Source organism: Lytechinus pictus, chromosome 14 (assembly GCF_037042905.1).
Source record: "Lytechinus pictus isolate F3 Inbred chromosome 14, Lp3.0, whole genome shotgun sequence".
In the NCBI taxonomy this organism is placed as follows: domain Eukaryota; kingdom Metazoa; phylum Echinodermata; class Echinoidea; order Temnopleuroida; family Toxopneustidae; genus Lytechinus; species Lytechinus pictus.
The window spans coordinates 16,881,279-16,901,958 of record NC_087258.1 but is presented as its reverse complement, the minus strand read 5'-3'; the positions used below and the strand labels follow the sequence as shown (position 1 = coordinate 16,901,958).

Sequence of the window (20,680 nt, the reverse complement as noted above, 5' to 3'; positions counted from 1 at the left end):
TCTTGCGCAACTTGATTTTCAACCAATCAGCAGCGCGCATTTTGGACTTGCGATTGATTTTTTGACTTGCGTTTAAACGCAACTCTTTCTGCAACGGACCCCAGAAGTACATGTACATGTACTAGGCCTATTACCCTCATACCACCAACATGGGGGAAAAAACCTGAATTGACCATAATTTCTCTAAATTATTCCTAAGGTCACTTTGTCATAAAAGGTTAAGGTGAGCATGCTAATCTGTAGTTGTTTTATTATAATGTAAGCCTATTACCTTCATAAAAGCAACATTGAAAAATAAGACCTGAATTGACTGATAGGATTCCAAAATAATGCACATTTCTATAATTCCTATATAGTCAAAAGGTCACTTTATCCTCTCATGCTCAGAATTTGATAACTCTACATGTACATTATAATGACTTCAGGTTGTTTAGGAGGTCAGTTTTCATGAATGAGAGGTCATAATGAATTGTATAATGTATTACTGTTGTTGCAAATCTGAGCAGTTGTATGTTTTGCATTGTTCCCATGTAAATGATAGGTATTTGTAAAAGGTTGGGCAAATAGAATGAATATTTCAAATAAAAAAAAACATAGCTAGCAACATGGACACTGTACATGTACATGTACATAAAATATATACTGTATAGTTCAGGAATAAATAATGCACTTGTGCCTCTCTCTGTGTGCAGCTTGTTTCCATATTTGATACAACCTAATGAGTTAAAAGGAAAAGAAGGGAAATATGAATTATGGAACTGAGTGACTCAGCTTGTAAGTGGGGGGCCTACATGCACATCTACTAATATCGCGTTGTAAAGGAATATCTGTATAAGCATATTTCAAGAGTATTTATCCTTCAATCATTATATATATTGAGTTAAACAAATTGGCAACACACACTGCTGGTCACAGCTAGACATTCTTTTCTTTTATTATTATGTGATTCCTCTGAAGACCAGTCATAGTCATAATTTTCCAAATTTTTAGTTTTATTTTATAAATACACAAAGGAGGACAAAGACTTATGTTTAATTTGAAATTAATTAATTGCCATTTGACCATTTGGAACACATTATTCAATTATTTTTTAAAGTAATTCTTGGGCCTTTCCATAATGCATATATGCATTTTGACATCATGCCTATCCATGGGACCTGAAAAAGGAGAAATGTGAATTTCAGTGCTATGTTAGCAGACATACATGTAGATAAACAGTGCACATCTGTACATACATGTACATGTACATGCACAACATATTTATATTGATCACATTTTGTAGTGATGATCAATATCTTCTTTGTTTGTTTGTTATGATTATTTTTAGATTGAAATGTGGAAGAAAGCCTACATTGTAGATTTTTGCCATTTTTAAAAAGCATAATCTCTCCAAAATCTTTTTTTTTTAATCAGATTTACTTCAAGCATTTTTGATGAAGTATTGAAAAAAAAAAATTCTCATAGTCCAAAGACTGAATTACAGTGGTTACATGTACAATACAAGATAAAATCGATGATACATGTACAAAATTTGAATGATTGATTTAAGTAAAATATATTTAATAGTATTATGCACAGTTCAGTAGAGTGGGTGTATTGTTATAGATAATATCAAGCAGGATCCTGTTTCATGAAGACTTGTTTTAATAACAAATGCAAAACTTCTATAGCAAATTTAATATCAGCCAATCAGATTGAAGGATTTCAGTAGCTTTTAACTGTTATTGCAAAATTTGTTATCATAATAAGTTTTATGAAATGGGGCTCAGATTTATTAAAAATAACACACTGAAAGAGTGTAAATACAGCCATAGATAATATTATTAAGTTATTTTTTAAACAATTTGATTTTTAATTAATTAAATCTCCTCCCAATTTGTGAATTAACTTCAACCTTTTCATTTACCTTCCCGTTTTTCTCTTTATTTTCAGAAATTGAAGGATTCTCCCTTTGTGGGTACCCTTCTTTTCAGTGGAGGCACAAACTGGGACCTGATCGGCAGAAACAAATTGCCCAAAGCAGCTGCAAGTAAGTTTAATTTATTTTACATGTACTTTCAGGGAATAATTTTTCTGAGCATTTTTGGTAATTAGAGATTTGCTCTCAACTAAGTTCTGTACATTCCTATATAAATATCTGCTACACAAAATACTTTTGTGTAGCAGTCTTAGAAAGATAGGGAGCAGATCAAAATAGAGCACAAATAGACTTCAAACAAATTTTCTTGGTATGATACCAAGAAAATTTGTTTGAAGTCTATTTGTGCTCTATTTTGGACCCAAGTGCTTAACAACCAAATTCTGTGTGCCTGATAGCTTTGCAGAGTTGAGCTATGGAGTGCTACATTTGTATTTTGTAGCCAAAATAAATTGTTAATAATAAAAGACTTTTTAGGTCTTCATTGTCAGTTTAGAAAAAAAAAATCCCTCATTGATCTGATTAATTTCTAGATTTTCATGAATAAAATAGATTTCCTTGACATGGTAAACACGATTTGTTTTGGAAGCAGATTTTACTTGAATGTACATGTAGATGTTTTTTTCTAATACGTTTATATAGCTGTGCTGTTGGCTCCTTTAAAAACACATCTGTAAAACTTGTAGCTCTAGACATTTTTCTAATGTATTGAAAGCTGTACTAAAGCTTAATTTATGATTATTCTAGTGTTGGTACATACTTGTATGACTATGTATTATCACATTGTTTGATTGTGTACTCAATACTATTGAACAATTACATGATTAGAAAAGTACTCATATATGCGCACCTTTTTTGACATTCCAATATCTCATCAATCTTCTTTTTTTTCCTCCAGGCAGACCAATCATTGGTGGACGTAACCTGTGGGGTCCGCATCGACTCTCTGCTCTTGACGGGATCCGGGTCCGTAATGTCCATTCTGGACCAAGCTCTTGCCACAGTGTTATCATCACAGAGGAAGGGAAAGCCATGACATGGGGTTAGTTCTGTCAATTTTCCTTTTTCTGAATATTGGAATCAGAGAATTCAAGGTCCTTTCTTATATAGGGTTGTGATTGATCTGATCAACCTCAACTCTATGGAAATCCATCTATATCATAATTTTCCTACAAGAAATTGTGTTATGCCCTTTGTAAATAAAGAGGAGCACATTGAACTCTCAAGATAACAATGAATGTACGAGTATGCATCTACATCATATCTGGAGAAAAAAAATTGACAAACATGCTTTTGAGATGTTGGCGTTGCTGGCTTTCCATAGTTGTGGTTACTCAGATCAGTCGCGACTCTTTGTAAGATGTTACCATCAAGTGAACAGGTCCTTATTTTAATAGTGTTCCTATGAGGTGAGAAGAGGTATTATTTAACTGGCAAGATTAATCGATCAACAGATGTCCAGTTCTGTATTGACAGAAAAAAAATTCCACTTCAAAATGTCAGTGGGGAAATCATCATATTGATTAGAATTTTATTTTGTAGTCATGTTTTTTACATTTTTTTGGGGGGGGGAGGGGGGAAATTTGTTGCCATAAGGGGTAATGGATGAGATGGTAACATTAGCACTTCCTGTCCTTTTTGTGAATTCCCATTCTTAGAAGAAATTGTGAAATATTTAGTCAATGTATATAGCTTATACAGTTTAAAGCTTTTCTCAAGACTTATTTAAAGGTAAAAGACAGAAGTTGCAAACAATTATTTCATTAGAAAGTCTATTAAATCAAGGTTAATTGTCTAAATATTATCATACATCTAGATCTGGTACATTAATGTAAAATCATGAAATCTTGGCTCAAAATCGATAATTCTGATGATCACTTACACAGGAAAGCATATGTGGGACATATAATAATATTGCTTCGAAAAATACCCGACATTTGATGGAATTCCATGCTTATTTTGCTAATTTCTCAGCAGTTACGTATTTTCTTCCAGAACTATTTGGCACATATACTGTATATGTTTTATTTATACATAAAAACACTTTGGTGGTAATTTCATTGGATTCTGTTCGAACTCATTTTGAGATCGTTACCACAGCTGGTATTTATCTTTAATGTATCTTATCCACCCTCATCCTCTAGGTCGTAATGACAGGGAACAACTCGGTCATGGCGATGACTACAGGAGGGATGCCCCTACGCTGGTTGAAGAACTCAAGGATCATCACATTGTTACTGCCTCGTGTGGACGCAACCACACAATGTGTTTAACAGGTGAATTGTACCATTCTACTGTTTTCTGGGGCCGGTTTCATAAAACTTGTTATGATAACAAATTTGCAGTAACAGTTTAAAGCTACTGAAGTCATCCAATTGGATTGGCTGAGAGTGAATTGTACATTTGTTATTATAACAAATCTTTATGAAACTGGGCCCTGGACGGGTCAGTGTAACGAGAAGAGACACAATCGATTTTTAAGAATTGATCGTAACTTTCAGATGTGGTTTTTTTCTTCAGAAACTTGGGGTGACAATTAAATGCACAATTCAATGGATTCACAGTACGGTGCGCCACCTATTGGTTGCAGCAGACAGCCCGAAATTCACAATGCCTTATCAGTCCTTCACGTTTATAATTTCGTGGAGCTCAATAAATCGCTCTCCTTATTTTTCTGAGGAGCTCAATTGAGCTCCTCAGAATCGCTCTCCGTGAGGAGCTCAAATCAATTTATTACAATACATGTATGATAAATTGTAGATTTTTCTTAACATTGTATATATGCAGTAGCTGTGTTAGCTATTAATTAATCTGTGGTGAAACTAGGCCTGGGTCACGTCAATACGTTTACAAGATGTCGTATGCGCTACTGCTAAAAAAAAATAATAAAAAAATAAATTGAAAAAAAAAAAATTGCTAAAATTTTACATTTTTCATCTTTAAATCCATGAAATGGCCTTCTTTTTTCCATAATACCTTGAAATTACTTTGATTTGGTTGAAAACTATCAGAAAAATGAAGAATATTCACCTCTTTCCCGACTCTGATTTGAACTTACCTCGGTAAATATTGTAGTCCCACATGTAGACTTTCATGGTGCTGCCATGAAAATCTACAAATGGGACTACATGGGACTGCAAATATTTACCGAGTTTAAATTAAAATCAGAGTCGGGAAAGAGATGAATATTCTTAATTTTTCTGATAGTTTTCAACTAAATCAAAGTAATTTCAAGGAATTATGGAAAAAAGAAGACCATTTCATAGATTTAAAGATGTGAAATGTGAAATTTTAGCAATTTTTTTTTTCATATTTTTTTTTTTTTTAATTTTTTTTTAGGAGCACGATTTTTTGCTCTCCTTATTTTTTTTAAGGAGCACGGTAGGAGCGCCGGCGCGATCGCGCTCCTCAAAAATGAAGGTCTGCCTTATGGGAAAAAGTCTACCTCTCTGCTGCGCGCGCTAGTGTATACATGCAGGTATGCTGCACTGGCCCACGTGGCTCGGCCGGCGCAGCATGAAATGATGCTGTTTACCATGGTCCAGGAGATGGGAGAGAAATATTTCTTTGCAAAATTTAGACCGTTTTTGTTGAATTCTTCCTCCGCTTTTGCCTCATGGTTCTCATGTTTGAAGCATCCCAGTCACATTGCAGTACACTAGCACTGTTGCGCTTGCCTGTGCCTGGCACGATGTCGACCCCGAAGTTAGAAATTGGCCTGTCTTCTGCAACCGATAGATGGCACACCGTATTGTCAATCCACCAAATTAATTGTATGTATGTGACTGAATCTTTGTAGGGGGGTTTTCCACAAAGAGGTGTACTTGTTACGTAGATTCGCATTAACAATTATGATTGATTGCATTTTTATGTGACTTGGCCCTTGTCTTCCGATGCAATATAAAACGATGTGTTTGATATTTTCAATTGATTAAAACATTTTGTACATTTTTTTCTATAACTGAGGGAGTAACTAGTGACTAGGAGTTACAATCAAGTGTACAATTGATATTATATATTTAACGAGACAGGGTCCATGTTTGGGTATTTATGCTGGTACTTGTACAGGTCTGCAGAATTTGCTCGTAAATGGTGTATTAGAGCAAGCTGTAGGGATTAAATCAGGGGTTGTTCACCCAAAGAAGTTCATCTGAACTAAAGTCGTGATGTGTGCATAACATAGTCTGTAAATCTTAATTACGAACTGATTATTTACCACATTTTATTTAATGTTATTGCTCAATTTTATTTAATTCTTGTCAAATGGACAGGGTTATTATCATTTATAGATTAATTCATAGTGTGTAGTGGTTTCATCAAACATCATATATTATTTCATGGGTACGTGTTGGTCCTGAAAAGGACTCGCCCATAGTCATTTTTATATCCTTCATAAATTAAATCCTGTATGCTGATTGGTTTAAATAGCATCATGTGACCAAACATATTCTCACTATTTTGCGATGATGTCGAAAATGAAACGCCCACCGAAGAAAATGTGCTATTCCGCGACGTCGATAATGGAATAGTCGACTATTCCATCATTGACGTCACAGATCATGCAATCTCTTGGTCAGCGAGTTGACTCTACTGGGCAAGTCCCGTGAAGGGACGGCGCAGGCACAAATCCGCATTCCGCTGAGCGTGTGGTTTTGGGAAAAGTAGATCAGTCTGCGCAGCGCGTTATCTATATTTAAGTTCAGATTAAGGTAAGATGAACTACTTGCACAAGAGTATTGTTCTACCTTATTAAAGGATACAAAACAAATATATCAGGCCTTTATTCCGAAAGTATAGAGGGAATTATTTACCCTCGGTACTCGGTAGTACTGGCCAAATTACTATTTTTCCCTCGGGACTTCGCCCTGAGGGAAAAATAGTAATGCCATTCCAACTTCGGAAAATAATTCCCGCTATACTTAATCAAAGCCTGGTATATTTGTATAATGTATCAGGACTTAGTGATAGAAAATTTCATCAATCTGTTATGAAAAATTGAAGCCCTGTGCTGAGGGCCATGTCAGGGGCCCATTTCACAAAACTTGTTTTGAATTTGCAGTAACAGTTAAAAGCGACTGAAATCCTTTCGGATTTTCTGATTCTAAATTTTTTATAGAAATGGTGCATTTGTTACTCGAACAAGTCTTTATGAAATAGGCCCCAGATCTGCACTAATAAATCATTCCATTGTTGGACTTTCCCTTACTCAGCATTATTTCATTTCAGAATTATAACATGTAAATACAGTGTAGTATGTGAAGTTTTGATATATTGTTGTCAATTCAACTGTAAATCCATTGCCTCCTTGCAGATGAGGGCACAGTGTTTTCGTTTGGTGATAACAGAATGGGCCAGTGTGGAATCGGTGTTCAAAGCTCCACTGTAGGGACACCATGTAAGGTGAGATGATGTATATAGATGTAGATACATGTATAGTTTTTGCTACGCTGGGTGGCGCCGGGTGGCCCGCCCAGTGCTCTGAATTTGAGCCCTGTACTTGTTTAAAAAAAAATATATAATGAATCTTATAAGGATAATGACACACATATTTCTATAAATATGTATCATGATCGCATACAGGTAAAATGAGAATATTCTCTCAACATGAACCCCATGACTTCTGGTGAGGAATCGCACATGTATGTTTTACATGTATTGTTCGCCATTTTTCTATTCCTCTATATGTGTTTCATGTATGTTTGTAATGCTGATGGAAAGCACATTTCCATGAACTTGGACTACAATAACTTATGAACTTATATTTGGTTCTGTATTTCATTCTTTGTGTTACAGCCAAACTACTATGGATCCCCTATTGTCAAGGTAGCCTGTGGAGCAGACTTCAGTATGATCCTGGATTGTAAAGGGGTTATCCACTCATTCGGTAGCCAGGAATACAGCCAATTAGGTGAGAGATATATTGTGGGCGTGTCGTGGTCTAGTGGTTTGATTCTCACCTTCTAAACAGAGGGTTGTGGGTTCCAATCCTAGTCATGGCGTGTTTCTTTCAGCACGATATTTATCCACACTGTGCTGCACTCGACCCAGGTGAGGTGAATGGGTAACCGGCAGGATTAATTCCTTGAACGCACTAAGCGCTGGTGATGGCAGCTCGAGCTAAAGCCGGGGTAATGGTAGGACCGCTTTGTATCCTCAGGTACTATATGAATCCAGATATTATTATTATTAGATATGTTGCTACAATGGAAAGTTTCGAATGAAGCGAGACCCTGAAGTTTTGTAGAAAATATACATAATTGTGTCATTGATATTCACCAATATTATGCATATTGTCAGGGGGCCATTTCACAAAGCAGCTAGTGAGTTACACACAACTTAATCCATTTACTGCTGAATTCTGTAATTCCCACTGACTTTGGACAGGTTCCAGTAAACAATGGGTTAACGCACTACCGATGATCGTTTATTGTGCTTAATGAGATACTCATATTTTCTCTGCTATGACAAAATAGGAATAGTCTTTCTGCCTATTAATAAAGCAAATTTTAAATCTAAAAAGATTGGATTTCAACTTCATCTAATGTGAATACAAATCAAATATCCGGGCCCCGTCTTACAAAGAGTTACGAATATGATTGATCCAATCAACCACAACTATGGCAAGCCAGCAATGTCAAACATCTAAAATACATGTTCAAAATATTTTTTAGATATGATGTATATTTCTACATTCATTATTTTTCGTGACAATTTAGTATGCTTCTTTGTTTTCAAATGACATTGTGTAAATATCCTTAAGAAAAATTTATGACATTGATGTATTTCCATATACTTGAGGTTGATCGGATCAATCATAACTTTTTGTAAGACAGGGCCCTGGTCTTACAAAGAGTTACGATTGATCCGATCAATCACTTATATATGGAAATCCATCAATGTCATAATTTTTTCTTTAGGAACCTTGCACAATGTCCTTTGAAAACAAAAAGAAGCATACTGAATTGACAACAAATCAGTGATTGCATGAATAATACATCATTTCTAGAAAATATTTTGAAGAAAGATTTGTTTTAGATGTTGACGTTGCTGGCTTTCCATAGTTGAGATTGATCGGATCAATCACAACTCTTTCCTAAAGTGATTTGTAACTTATGAACAGCTTTATGAAAACCATCCAGATTTATTTAATTATGTGTTACCTTTTCACTGTTATGAAATTCATAAATTAATTAATGTGGTATATTTGAACCACTCAACCTATGTCCATTGACTTTCATTGATTTTACATTGATGGATGATATAATACCTGAAATTGAAAATTGAAAATGAATTTGCATGTGTATACAGGTCACAATACGAATGGGCAATACAGCGTAACGGCCACCAAGCTTTCTTCAGAATGTGTCTCAACTCCCAAGAAAATCACATGTTTCTTAGAAAAGGGACGGGAAGGAACCAAACACCTCGAAGGCACAGTCATCAAAGATATCGCATGTGGGAACAACCACTCGGTGAGCTCAAACTTGAGTAATTTATCTTGAATTATTTTTTGTGGGCGTGCGGTGGCCCAGTGGTTCTGACTCATCCCCAATCAGGGGGTCAGTGGTTCTAATCCCACCATGGCATGTTTTCCTTCAGCAAGAAAGTTACCCACATTGTGCTGCACTTGACTCAAGTGAGGTGAAGGGGTACCTAGCAGGATTAATTCCTCATATACACTTTTCACTGGAAGTGGCAAGCTATTGCCAGGGTATTAACAGGTGTGCCTCAAGATTTTTACATATACTACGATGGCGCTATATAAATTACCCATTATTTATTTCTTGGGGATGGTATGATTATGATTAACAGGCCTAGGTTTAGTAGTCGGAAGTCTTGTACTTTGGGTTTTGATCTTTGATCTGGAATAAAAATAAGTAAATACATGTATGGTGATGTTTGATTACACATGTCAAATACAGGCAGAATATATTTTAAGAGGAAGTTCACTCTGACAAAAACTTTGTTGTAAAAATAGCAGGAAAAATATTGCCGAAGGTTTGAGAAAAATCCATCAAAGAATAAAAGAGATATGAGAATTTTAATTCTTTGATTTGTGACGTCATATGCGAGGAGCTTTCTTATTCATTGTATGATAATGAATCAATGAAATGTCATTTTCTCAGAAAATTGAAATCTGTTTTTACTGTATCTTCAGAATTTATGCATTTTATATTACATAACATATACATGTATGGAGCAGCTACTTGTTTATGACATCACAAATCCCAAACTTACAATTATAATTACTTTCTTAATCTTTAATGGATTTTCCTCAAACCTTCACCAATATTCTTTATTATATTTTCTGCTTTTTGACAAATAACTTTTCTTCAGGGTAAACTTCCCCTTTAACCAAAATGGCTCAGAAGTCGATCAAATGTGACATAAACATTTAGGGACAGTGATTTTCCATTTCAGAAAATCTTAAATTCTGTTTCAGCATATCTGAAAAACAGATATTCTGTCTCCCCACAGACTTTGTGTACATGAAAAAGTGACAATTCCGTTTCCTTAAAAAATCATCACACATTGCATTGTGAGTAGCGATGTGACAATACTCTCGCTGGACAAAATTTGTATCTGCCACTGTACTGACAACGCTTTGACATCAACGTTCATCGAATCTTTACGAGTACATCAAATATTTTAAAGGAGAATGAAACCCTTGAAACCAGCTGAATCCATATCAAAGAGAAAAATTAAAGAAACATATTGTTGAAAGTTTGAGGAAGATTGAATGAATAATAAGAAAGTTATGAGCATTTGAATATTGAGATCACTAATGCCATGTAGATCCTCCCATTGGCAATGCGACCAAGATCTGTGATGTCACACACGTACAACTCCCTCATTGCTTTAGTACCTATTTCACTTATATTCTCACTTTTATAGAATCTATCACAAGGTGAGGTGTTCTCTTTATGAGAGGACAAGTACAGAGGTTTCACAACATTATATCATTGATGAATCGTTTGTCATATGATTAGAATGAGCAAAAAGAGATGTTTTGGGGTATATTTTCAGTGTCCAAAAGGGGAGAGTTGTTCATCTGTGATATCATAGATCTTGGTTGCGTTGCCAATGGGAGGATCTCCATAGCATTAGTGATCTCAACATTCAAATGCTCATAACTCTTCTATTGCTAGTCCTATTTTACTCAAACTTTTGTTGATCGTATTCTTTGATTTTTCTGCTTTCACTCTCCTTTAAGAAACATATTTAGCATGAATACATCCTCACCTTTCACATTATTGGCATTATTTTAGGGTTGAATGAAATTTTATCGATAATTTCGGGCATTTTGGACATCGTTCTGAGCAGGCAATGACATTAGCCTATTCGCCATTTTGGATTTGAGGAGTATACCGTACCGCAATCGTGGTGTTACTCACCGAACGTAGAGGACAGCAACACACGGCTGTGTTACTGCCTTCTACTTACGTTGGTACTTGTTTTGGTCGCTATATTTCAGCTCGTGAATGTTTTTGTCACGATGTGTGGATTGTCATGATTGAAGCGAAGTGAGATTGTGTTTTGTGGCCAGTTCGTGTTCATATTTTGTTGAGATTTTGAAGTAATTTCTGCTGCTCTTCTGTGCATTTTGAGGAAAAATACGTTTTCCGTGTCTGTGATATTCCGTTTGGAAAGCCGTTTTCCGTTTCAAAAGGCCATTTACGTGAATTCCGTCCATTTTCTGTGATCGCGGAAAATCACTGTCCCTAAACATTGTTTATGTCACACAAACACATGTGTTTATGTAACTCGTACATGAAGTACTATGAACAATTTGGCTTGAAATTGACTTTATGAGTGCCAACATCATTGTGTGGAAAGAGAGGAAGGTGAATATTAATAATTTTCTTGCAATTAATTTTTCTGACACTAGTTAACCTAATGAAGTTCATTTAATATTGAATGTTATGTTTTGTGGAAACAATATCCCTTGACTGGAGGAACAATCATATTGAATCCACAAGTATAACCAGTAATAGCAAGACTATTTTTTTTAGGAAACAAACATAAATTAACACTTGGAAATATTGGTGGACATAAAATGAGTTTGACCAATCCATTCACTTAATACCAGATCGCTATGGACATGCATAAGAGAGCGCTCACACAGGGTTTTAGTGGATATAGTCTTGTAGGTCCCCTGAAACCCGATGCTAAACGGTGTTACCATAATTTTCTTCTCCCCCCTCTTTAGATTGCTATCGACATGCAGAACAGAGTGTTCACATGGGGTTTTGGCGGATACGGTCGCCTAGGACACCAGAAGCCTGAGGATGAACCAGTCCCAAGGAGCGTCAAGTTCTTTGACACAAAGGGAGTGGCAAAAATCAATGCAGGATCAAGCTACTGCATGGTGATTACAGAACAAGGTAAGACAGTGGTTTTCTTCCCATTTACTAATAATAATATGTTGCATTTATATAGCGCTTTAAACAATTGTTTCTAAGCGCTTTAAGAAGGAATAACAAAAAATCATAAGACAAATTAGTGAACATATACTTTTCATATCATAACAAGAATAAAATAAAATAAAGGTAGATGTAAATCAATCACAATTACATACGATTACAATTAATACTTAATAATATTGAATAAATTAAGACAAGAGATGTGTTTTGAGGAGAGATTCAAGAGAGGTGGACTGACAGATATGTAGAGGGAGACGATTCCAAAGAGTGGGAGCACTAACTACAAAAGCACGCTGACCATAGCGAGTAAATGTACGAGAAGGAGAAAGGGACAAGTGTGTAGAAGAAGAAGATCTGAGATTTCGAGATGTTGGAACTTTATTAGAGATTAGATTTTGTAGGTAAGAGGGTGCAAGATCATTTCTGATTTTACAAACAAGAAAAGGAATTTTGAATAATTCACATATACGATCATTCTTGAAGTAAAAGTGTAAGTCATATTTGTGGCTTGTGGCTCCTGAGACGCTTTGTTGTGACAAAAAGACGGGTGTATGGATTGGTTTATATGAAAGGAAGACATTGATATTTCAGTCATTGACCCAGTTCTCATTATACTTTCTAAAACGTGTTACTACCGGAAAGCGGTTTAGGAAACCAGTTTAGAAGATCGCTTTGCTGGCGTTCTCATCTCATCAACCGAAAGTTGTTTTCAAAACCACTTCACGTAAAGTGGTCATGTTGCTACGGGAATGCTCTCTATGGGGGTGGCATGTTTCGTGCAAAATTTAAAACCGCAGTATAGACAATTTTAAACACAGCCTGTGGAGTACCGTGATCAAAATGTTAAAAGAGCACTTCCTGGAGAATGGTCGTCTCCTCACTTACGCTAAACCAGTTTAACAAGGCAAAGCGATCTTGAAACCTACACCTTGAGGTAGTTTTCCAAACTGGTTTGGAAGATCGCTTCCAAGATTGCTTCGAGCGTTGTCATTACACGACTAGTTTCCAGTAAACTAGTTTTTGGACGGCTTCAAGTAGCAGTCGATGATGACATCATTATGATTTTGAAGTGACTTTGCTTTAATTCCTACAGTACTACCACTATTCTGAACTCTGATTACTAAGATATTATCGGTTCGAATGTTTATTTAAAATGTTTTTACAATTTCTTTGTATTCCGGTTTGCAACAAATCGTGTGGTGTGCATCTGGCTTTATACAGCACATGGGGGTTTAAAATGTTCGGACTCTTCAGGCTAAGTGAGTAAAATTGACTGGTATCCCTGCCTATAAAACGTCATAGAAATAATGACCTACTACATAAATTACATATCTAGCAGTATCACTCATAGTAATGCCTGCTGGTCCCGCCACGGCCGGTTTGACTTGGACAGACTGTATCGAAACCCAGTGACACCAAGCTGTTCAACATGGACAAAATATGCTGTTCTGTAGCTGTGTCATGTTTTAATCCCTATGGTGGAATGTAAATGGACAAAATTTATTGTTTTTAAGGAGAAAACAGCTATAAAACTGCAAAATAAGGAGGAGAAATGGCTTAAAAAACAAACAAGAAACAAGCGGCTAAAAAGTGACTACAAAACAGCTAGAAACCGCAAGAAGATCAGTGTAAAATGACCGATTCTTCTGTTCATCATAACATATGTAAAGTCGCAAGATAATTGATTTTTGCCTTTGAGTCCTTTTGATTGACAATCAACCGTTTTTCTTTCCTTGTTGTTTACAGGTCAGTTGTTCTTCTGGGGTCAAGCCAAGACCTCGGGGGAAGCCACCATGTATCCCAAACCTGTCTTTGACCTTTGTGGCTGGAACGTCAGGAGCATGGGTTGCAGGTAATACTGTCCTTTCAACTAAAGAAGATCGTTGCCCAGCTGTCAAATCCTTTTATCTCAAAATATAAACATTTTGATGAAAGCTCAGAAAAAGCTGTATTTTTAGTAACACGCCAATGACGGTCACATAATATTGTCTGAAAATGGTCTTGATATTCTCGTAGAGCTCTCTTTCTAGGCAAAAGAATGTTGCTTTACTTTTGTCATAACTTTAAAATCAAGCTATTTCCTGAGTTTTTCTCTTTTTTAAGCTTTGAGATACAAGGTTTTAACAGCCCAGTGATGAAATGTGATTCTCTTGTTGAGATTCTAAAAAATCCCATCCACATATGATTGATTTACCATGAATAGATTTGATATCATCTACAGTTGTGTCCATCTGCATTTGTATTTCTTTATCACTTCTATACAATTGTACATTCTCCCACTAGGTTTCACTATATTTCCATCGCACCCATGATCCTTCATATAATGTAATGCAACATTTCTATCACATAATATTTCTTTACAAACAACTTCAATTTTTCTCTTTTAAAATCTAATTCACTCAAGCCATGATTTATTTGAGTGCTCGACAACTTTTCATATGAGCTAGAAAACAGAAATATATCTTTTTTTGGAAGGGCACACGTCAAGGGGACTGTACGTTCAAGACATTACTTTCAATGATAAGTTGAGCTTGGGGCTTTAAGAAGAGGATTTCCATGTAAATAGCCTTCATTTAACCCTTCTCCCTCCCTACCAGCAATCATTCCATCGTCGTCGCCGCCGATGATGCCGTCATCAGCTGGGGCCCATTTCCGACGTACGGCGAGCTCGCCTACGGAGAGGGCGAATCCAGATCCTCGACGACCGCCAAAAAATCACGGCCACTTGAAAACGTCTACATCCACCAGCTTACTTGTGGATCAGGCCACTCCCTCTTCATCGCTCGTGACGAAACCGAAACAGACAAAGAAGAGCTGGCGAAGCTTCCGGTATTCACACCGGGAAGTTAAGAAACCGAAGACCACACAACATTCGTGCAAGAGGTGTGAATGATAGAGGTTCTGTTTTAGTTTTTTGTTTCTTGTTTTTGTTTGTCCGTTTTTGTATCAAGTGAAGAATAATTGTTTACCATCACAGGAAACCAGGGTTTGAATATCAGAGATTGCCTTAGAATTTATATAGTACAACTCGTTGAGATGTCGATGTTATGAATCCATTTTACAATACCGTTTCTAATTGCCATTGGTTGCTTCAATAAAGGAGACTCGCCTAGCATTTTGTCTATTTGATTTATCTCACACGAATGCTATCCATCACATAGCTCTAGATCTGTTTCATATTTGAGAAGTCATTGAAATGTAGTCCCCACTATTTCATCTTTCATTGAACTTCTCAGAAGATGCAATGAATAAAATTGCAGTGAAAACTACTCAGTAATACGTAATAAACAGTAACGGCTTGGTCCCACTGGCCGACAGACATAAAACATAGTCATAACGGATACAGCGGATAAGCAAATTTCAGGGGTGGCTCCAATCAAATCACAGTGGACAAATGCTCGATGGATGTAGAGCGTATGAAACACATATGCAAAGAGTACACAACGGATACATAACTTTTTCCGATGGATGGCAAGATTCTTTTCCGTTTTACATCCTCTCTGCATCCGTAAGTGCAGTGGGACCAAGCCTTAATATCAAATCACATCCTTTGCACAATGATTCAGTCAATGATTATATGCAAGGACCAAATTTTAAAAATACATAAAAGAAGATAATTTAATGAACTTCTTGGACATCTGGTAAGGTTTATTTACTTTTCCTTTTCTCCATTCAACAAATCGATTGTCGATGCCGGAGCTGAGCTGAGCTGTCTTATTACTTGATTGCTAAATAACTGTAAATTTTGGATCAACAATTTTGTCAATATGTGGGACAGAAAGTAGATCATAGCATGGTGATCTTAAATGCAAATCCTATGGGTAGAGATCTTCAAGCAAACAAATATGAAAAGCATTACAATTGTGATTAAATACAAGGATTTTCTTTGAACCCGTGAAATACCAAGCATTTGAACTAACAAAAATGTGTATTTTCCAGACTACATATTTTGTCATGTAGTATGAAATGGGATATGTGTGTGTATATACATCTACCTGTACAGATTTCCACTTTTATAAGGAGTTGTAGTATCGGTGAGGGGTATTTAAATGAATGGATTGTTTGATTGCATTCAAGGTAGAATATTTGCCAGTAATGTACTATATAGGTGAGGGAAGAAGGATTTTTTTGCGGGTAAGTTGTTGAGAAAATAGTTGTTCAAAGAAAATAAAAATGTTAAAAAGTTTAAGGACCAACCACGCTTGCTCTCTCTCTCTATCCCTCTGTGTCTGTCTGTCTGGCTCTGTCCATCTCTCTGACTCTCTCTCTCCCCTCTTTCTCCAAAATTCAGAGAGCGATGCATAGCCTTAGGGCCGACAATCAGCAGGGCCCCGTCTTACAAAGAGTTAAGATTGATCCGATCAATCGTAACTCTATGGAAATCCATCGATATCATAATTTTTTCTTTGAAAAAAATGTGCACAATGTCCTTTGTTTGCAAAGAGAAGCACAGTGAATTTTCAAGAAAACAATGAATGCATGAATATACTTCATAGCTAGAAAATACTTTGAACAAACATGCATAATAATAGATGTTGACGTTGCTGGCCGTGGCTAGTTGCGATTGATCGGATCAATCGTAACTCTTTGTAAGACGGGGCCCTGAGATGGCAACAGTATGTGAGGTGGAATCGGTACTCGAAAGATAACAATGTGTGTTTGAATTGTAGTTTTGTAAAGATAATTTATTGTTCAAGAATATACCTCTGAATTAGTGTCACGTTTCTTTGTATATTTTCAAAGTGGAATATGATATATATATTCTGCCTGAGTTGGTGTCTAAATGTCCTGCACAGATGCTATAAAAGTCATATCATTGCCAAACCACTATGGCATTTTTTTTTTCAGTTTCACCCTTTTTATTTCAAGCTTAAAAATTGCTTCTCTTCAATACACCAGCAGAAATTTTAAGTCATCCTAAAGCCTTGCCCGTTATGATGCGACGAGGCTAAGCAGCTTCTTTCATAGCGTTCATGTACATGTACATTATGGTGAGACAAATCCCACGATTTTATGCTTTAAAAAATGATAAATTATGCTAATAAATATAAATCATCTACTTCAAATCTAGAAAAAAAAGGTAGTTGAAAGTATTGCGTCCGATGAGTAACTCTAGACAGATTACTTTTGCGCTTTTATTAAAAGAATTTGGTTGGCCATGATCTACATGTATGCTCTCTAACGCAAACAAGATGCATTTGTTAACTGCAACCAGATAGTACTTTTGAATGTAGATTTTTTCTCTCAGGAATGCCGTTTGGCTATTTGTAATGTGATCATGTGACAGGTGCGAGCACCTGACATGAAAATGTAATCGCCTGATTTCTCCGTTTGGCACCATAACAACATTTGTTACTCATTTTTGGTATATGCCTCATTTTTTTAAACAATTGGAAAAAGGAATTGTTATTTATTAACAAAACCGTAAAAAATTTCACTTGGATCATCTTTATTTGTAATAATTCTTTTCTTAGCCAGATTGCGTGCACATGTATGTATGTGTTAATGAAGAAGTGTGGAAAAGTATGGAATGCAGTTCATGAATTTCCATCTTTGTTTACTTCTTCATTTTCATCCATATTGCAGTTCAACAATGATGAATTGTCATGTAGACAATATTGTGCCAAAGTTTTGTAGCTTTATTTTCATCTTACCTTATAAAGTAATCACTTTCTACCACTATGATGTTAATTACAATTATCTATATATGCAGTAAGGGTGGTGTTTTATTGACCTGGGGCGGTTTTAACAAAGAGTTAAGTATGACTGAGTGTCGCACTTGAATGTCCAGTTGGGTGCCGTTTAAAACGCATGACCGCATTGGTCAAATCATGCGTATTAATCAATAAGATTGTGCGTTACATATAATGTGCGCGTCAGCACTAAACATGATTTTAAGTCACACTTAACTTTTTGTGAAACACCCCCCCCCCTTGTTTTTAAGTTCATGTGACTTTGCACACAACTTTACTCATGACTGGTCACCCTTTCTCGTGCTTTAATGAAGTTCTGAATAACTTGTATTCTCATCAAGTAAAGTTGAAATCCAATCTTTAACATAGAAACTTCACTTCCATTATACATAAAGTGGGAATTCTAGTCGTGTGTGCTTCTAATTCTAATTTTATTATTATCAGTCTCTCATAAAGTTATGTGTAACTTACTAAGAGCTTTATGAAATGGCCCAGGCATCAATATATAAAATATACCATTAATATTGCTTTACCTTTCAATCGTAACTTCCCCAAAATCTGAATTTTCATTGGAAAGTGAGTAAGGTTAAAATAGTCGATGCCATTGAGTTATATTGATCGTAAGTTTATCAAAGCCGGATTTCGTGTGTGAATTCTCAATCATTTTCAGTGCTTGTTATGATTTTATTATAAAAAATGAAATCTCTCTGTTAATGCTAACTTTTCTTTTGATTTCTGAAGGCGTTTGAAATCAAGATATATTCTAAGGATTTTATAAAAATTCCAACTCTGCAGTCAACTTGTTTTCATTTGAAATACCAAATTAATCCAGAATGAAAAAAAATGGATTAAACTTTTATATGAATATTATTTGATGGCTGCAACACAAATTAATATTCACAATTTAATGCTTTGTGGTTTCCTCTCATGAAAACAATATTATGAAATAAAGTTGAAAATATACCTTGTCACTTGACTATTCCATTTCCTTCTGCATATTTTTCACAGAAATCAGTACTCGTTTTCATCCACTTATCTCTGATATGTCAAAATATTTATTGAATGAACTCATCAAACATATTGCAATGAACTCTTTGTGAAATGAACAAGTGAAGGAAAAAATCATTGATTTTTTTGGTATGAAATGCAAAATAAAAAAAAATGTGCTTTGTGAATATTGAACATGATCAAATTTTTGTGAAAGGCAACTGATAATATCGCCAATAAAAGTAATTAAATGCAATACACACAGAATTGTATTGGTGGGACTACACTCATGGCAGGGCATATTGGACCAAACTTTTGCTGCTATTTTGATGACTTCAGGTTTATTACGTCAGTGATATTCTGCCAAAATGAAGAATTAAAAATCTCAGAAACAATTCTGATATCTAGCAACTCTTTTTAAGTTGATACTGTAATTTTCAAGCAGTTGATTTTGCCAAGATCGGTAAATGGACTTGTCGTAGTAATAGGCTGATTATTAATGATCTTGAATACTATAAGAGTGTATATATTTCTTCAGAATTAGTTTATTCAAGAGTTTGAGCTGTTTCAACACCATTTTTTCATATGTATTTACTGTATCTCTGTTCATTAAATTTCTTGTTATGCATCTTCATCATTCCATAGTATACCCATTCACATCGTCATTTAAATTGCTTGCATTCAAACATACTTTAAAGAAAAGTATGAATTCAAAACCTTTGCTTTAATTGCTTTCCGTTGCCATAATTGTGCCTTGAAATTCCTTAGCCTGTCACGTTAAGATATACCCAATGTTTGTGTTGTTGCATTATTAATTTCTGGTTAAGTTTTTAGTGCCGTTCATTATCTTGGTCTTGTTAGTGTAAATGTTTTAGATAGTATCATATTGTGAGACTGCTCTATCAAACATATAAAGGATCCCTGTAAGGTTCCCTGCAATCAATATAAAGCTTAAAGATTGTTGCCATATGAAATGGTATATCATAGATAATGTCCGTCATATAGTGTATTTTAGAACAAATCATTTGTATTTGTTTTTTTTTAATGGGTGGGGGTTCAAATTACACTGCAGTTCTAATGTTGTATTCACATGATTAGCCCAAACTTCTGTTTTGGCTACCCCGTATATCCACTAGTTGGTCAGAACTGTATAGATTTAGGCCTCTGTATGTATTCATGACTTACTTTATTATAATTTCTCCATAAATATACTACTAACTATGGATAAAACTCAACTGATAACAAACATGCATGATGAACAAAGAGAATGAAAAAAAATAAAATTTATTTATCATTTGGGTTTTTTTCAAGTTTTTGTCAAGAATGAAACTTGCCTTTTAGTTTACATACTTGGGGGGGGGGGGATGTCCATAATGATATTTCCCCATGTTTGCTTTGTGAAATCTATCTAGAGTTTCTGAAGAGTGGTAGTTTCATCTCCGCATGGCTTCATACCCAATCTGCCATGCCTAAAGATATGATGTATGCTCATTCTCATATTGTTGGGTGGTACAGGAAATTTTACTTTCAATTCAAAATTGAAAGTCCTCTACAGTCAAGTGCAAGTCCTTTGTTTAAACAGAAATTTGCAATCGATCTGCAGTTATTTGCAACTCGACTTTCTAGCAGTGCCCAATTTAGTGGATTCACAATTCAAT

At 35.5% G+C, this 20,680-nt stretch overlaps 1 protein-coding gene across 1 annotated transcript in view; it reads left to right on the top strand.

Annotated features, from left to right (window-relative positions):
- Positions 1 to 19,145, top strand: part of LOC129275777 (protein RCC2 homolog) — a 30,310-nt gene extending 11,165 nt beyond the window's left edge. Inside the window, exons 2-10 of the mRNA XM_064109803.1 lie at positions 1,933 to 2,029; positions 2,817 to 2,960; positions 4,063 to 4,194; positions 7,230 to 7,318; positions 7,712 to 7,826; positions 9,227 to 9,390; positions 12,129 to 12,303; positions 14,089 to 14,194; positions 14,940 to 19,145. Of these exons, the coding sequence (XP_063965873.1) occupies positions 1,933 to 2,029; positions 2,817 to 2,960; positions 4,063 to 4,194; positions 7,230 to 7,318; positions 7,712 to 7,826; positions 9,227 to 9,390; positions 12,129 to 12,303; positions 14,089 to 14,194; positions 14,940 to 15,192 (1,275 nt within the window). The 3' untranslated portion in view covers positions 15,193 to 19,145. The remainder of the gene's footprint in view (positions 1 to 1,932; positions 2,030 to 2,816; positions 2,961 to 4,062; positions 4,195 to 7,229; positions 7,319 to 7,711; positions 7,827 to 9,226; positions 9,391 to 12,128; positions 12,304 to 14,088; positions 14,195 to 14,939) is intronic.
- The last annotated feature ends 1,535 nt before the right edge of the window (positions 19,146 to 20,680 follow it).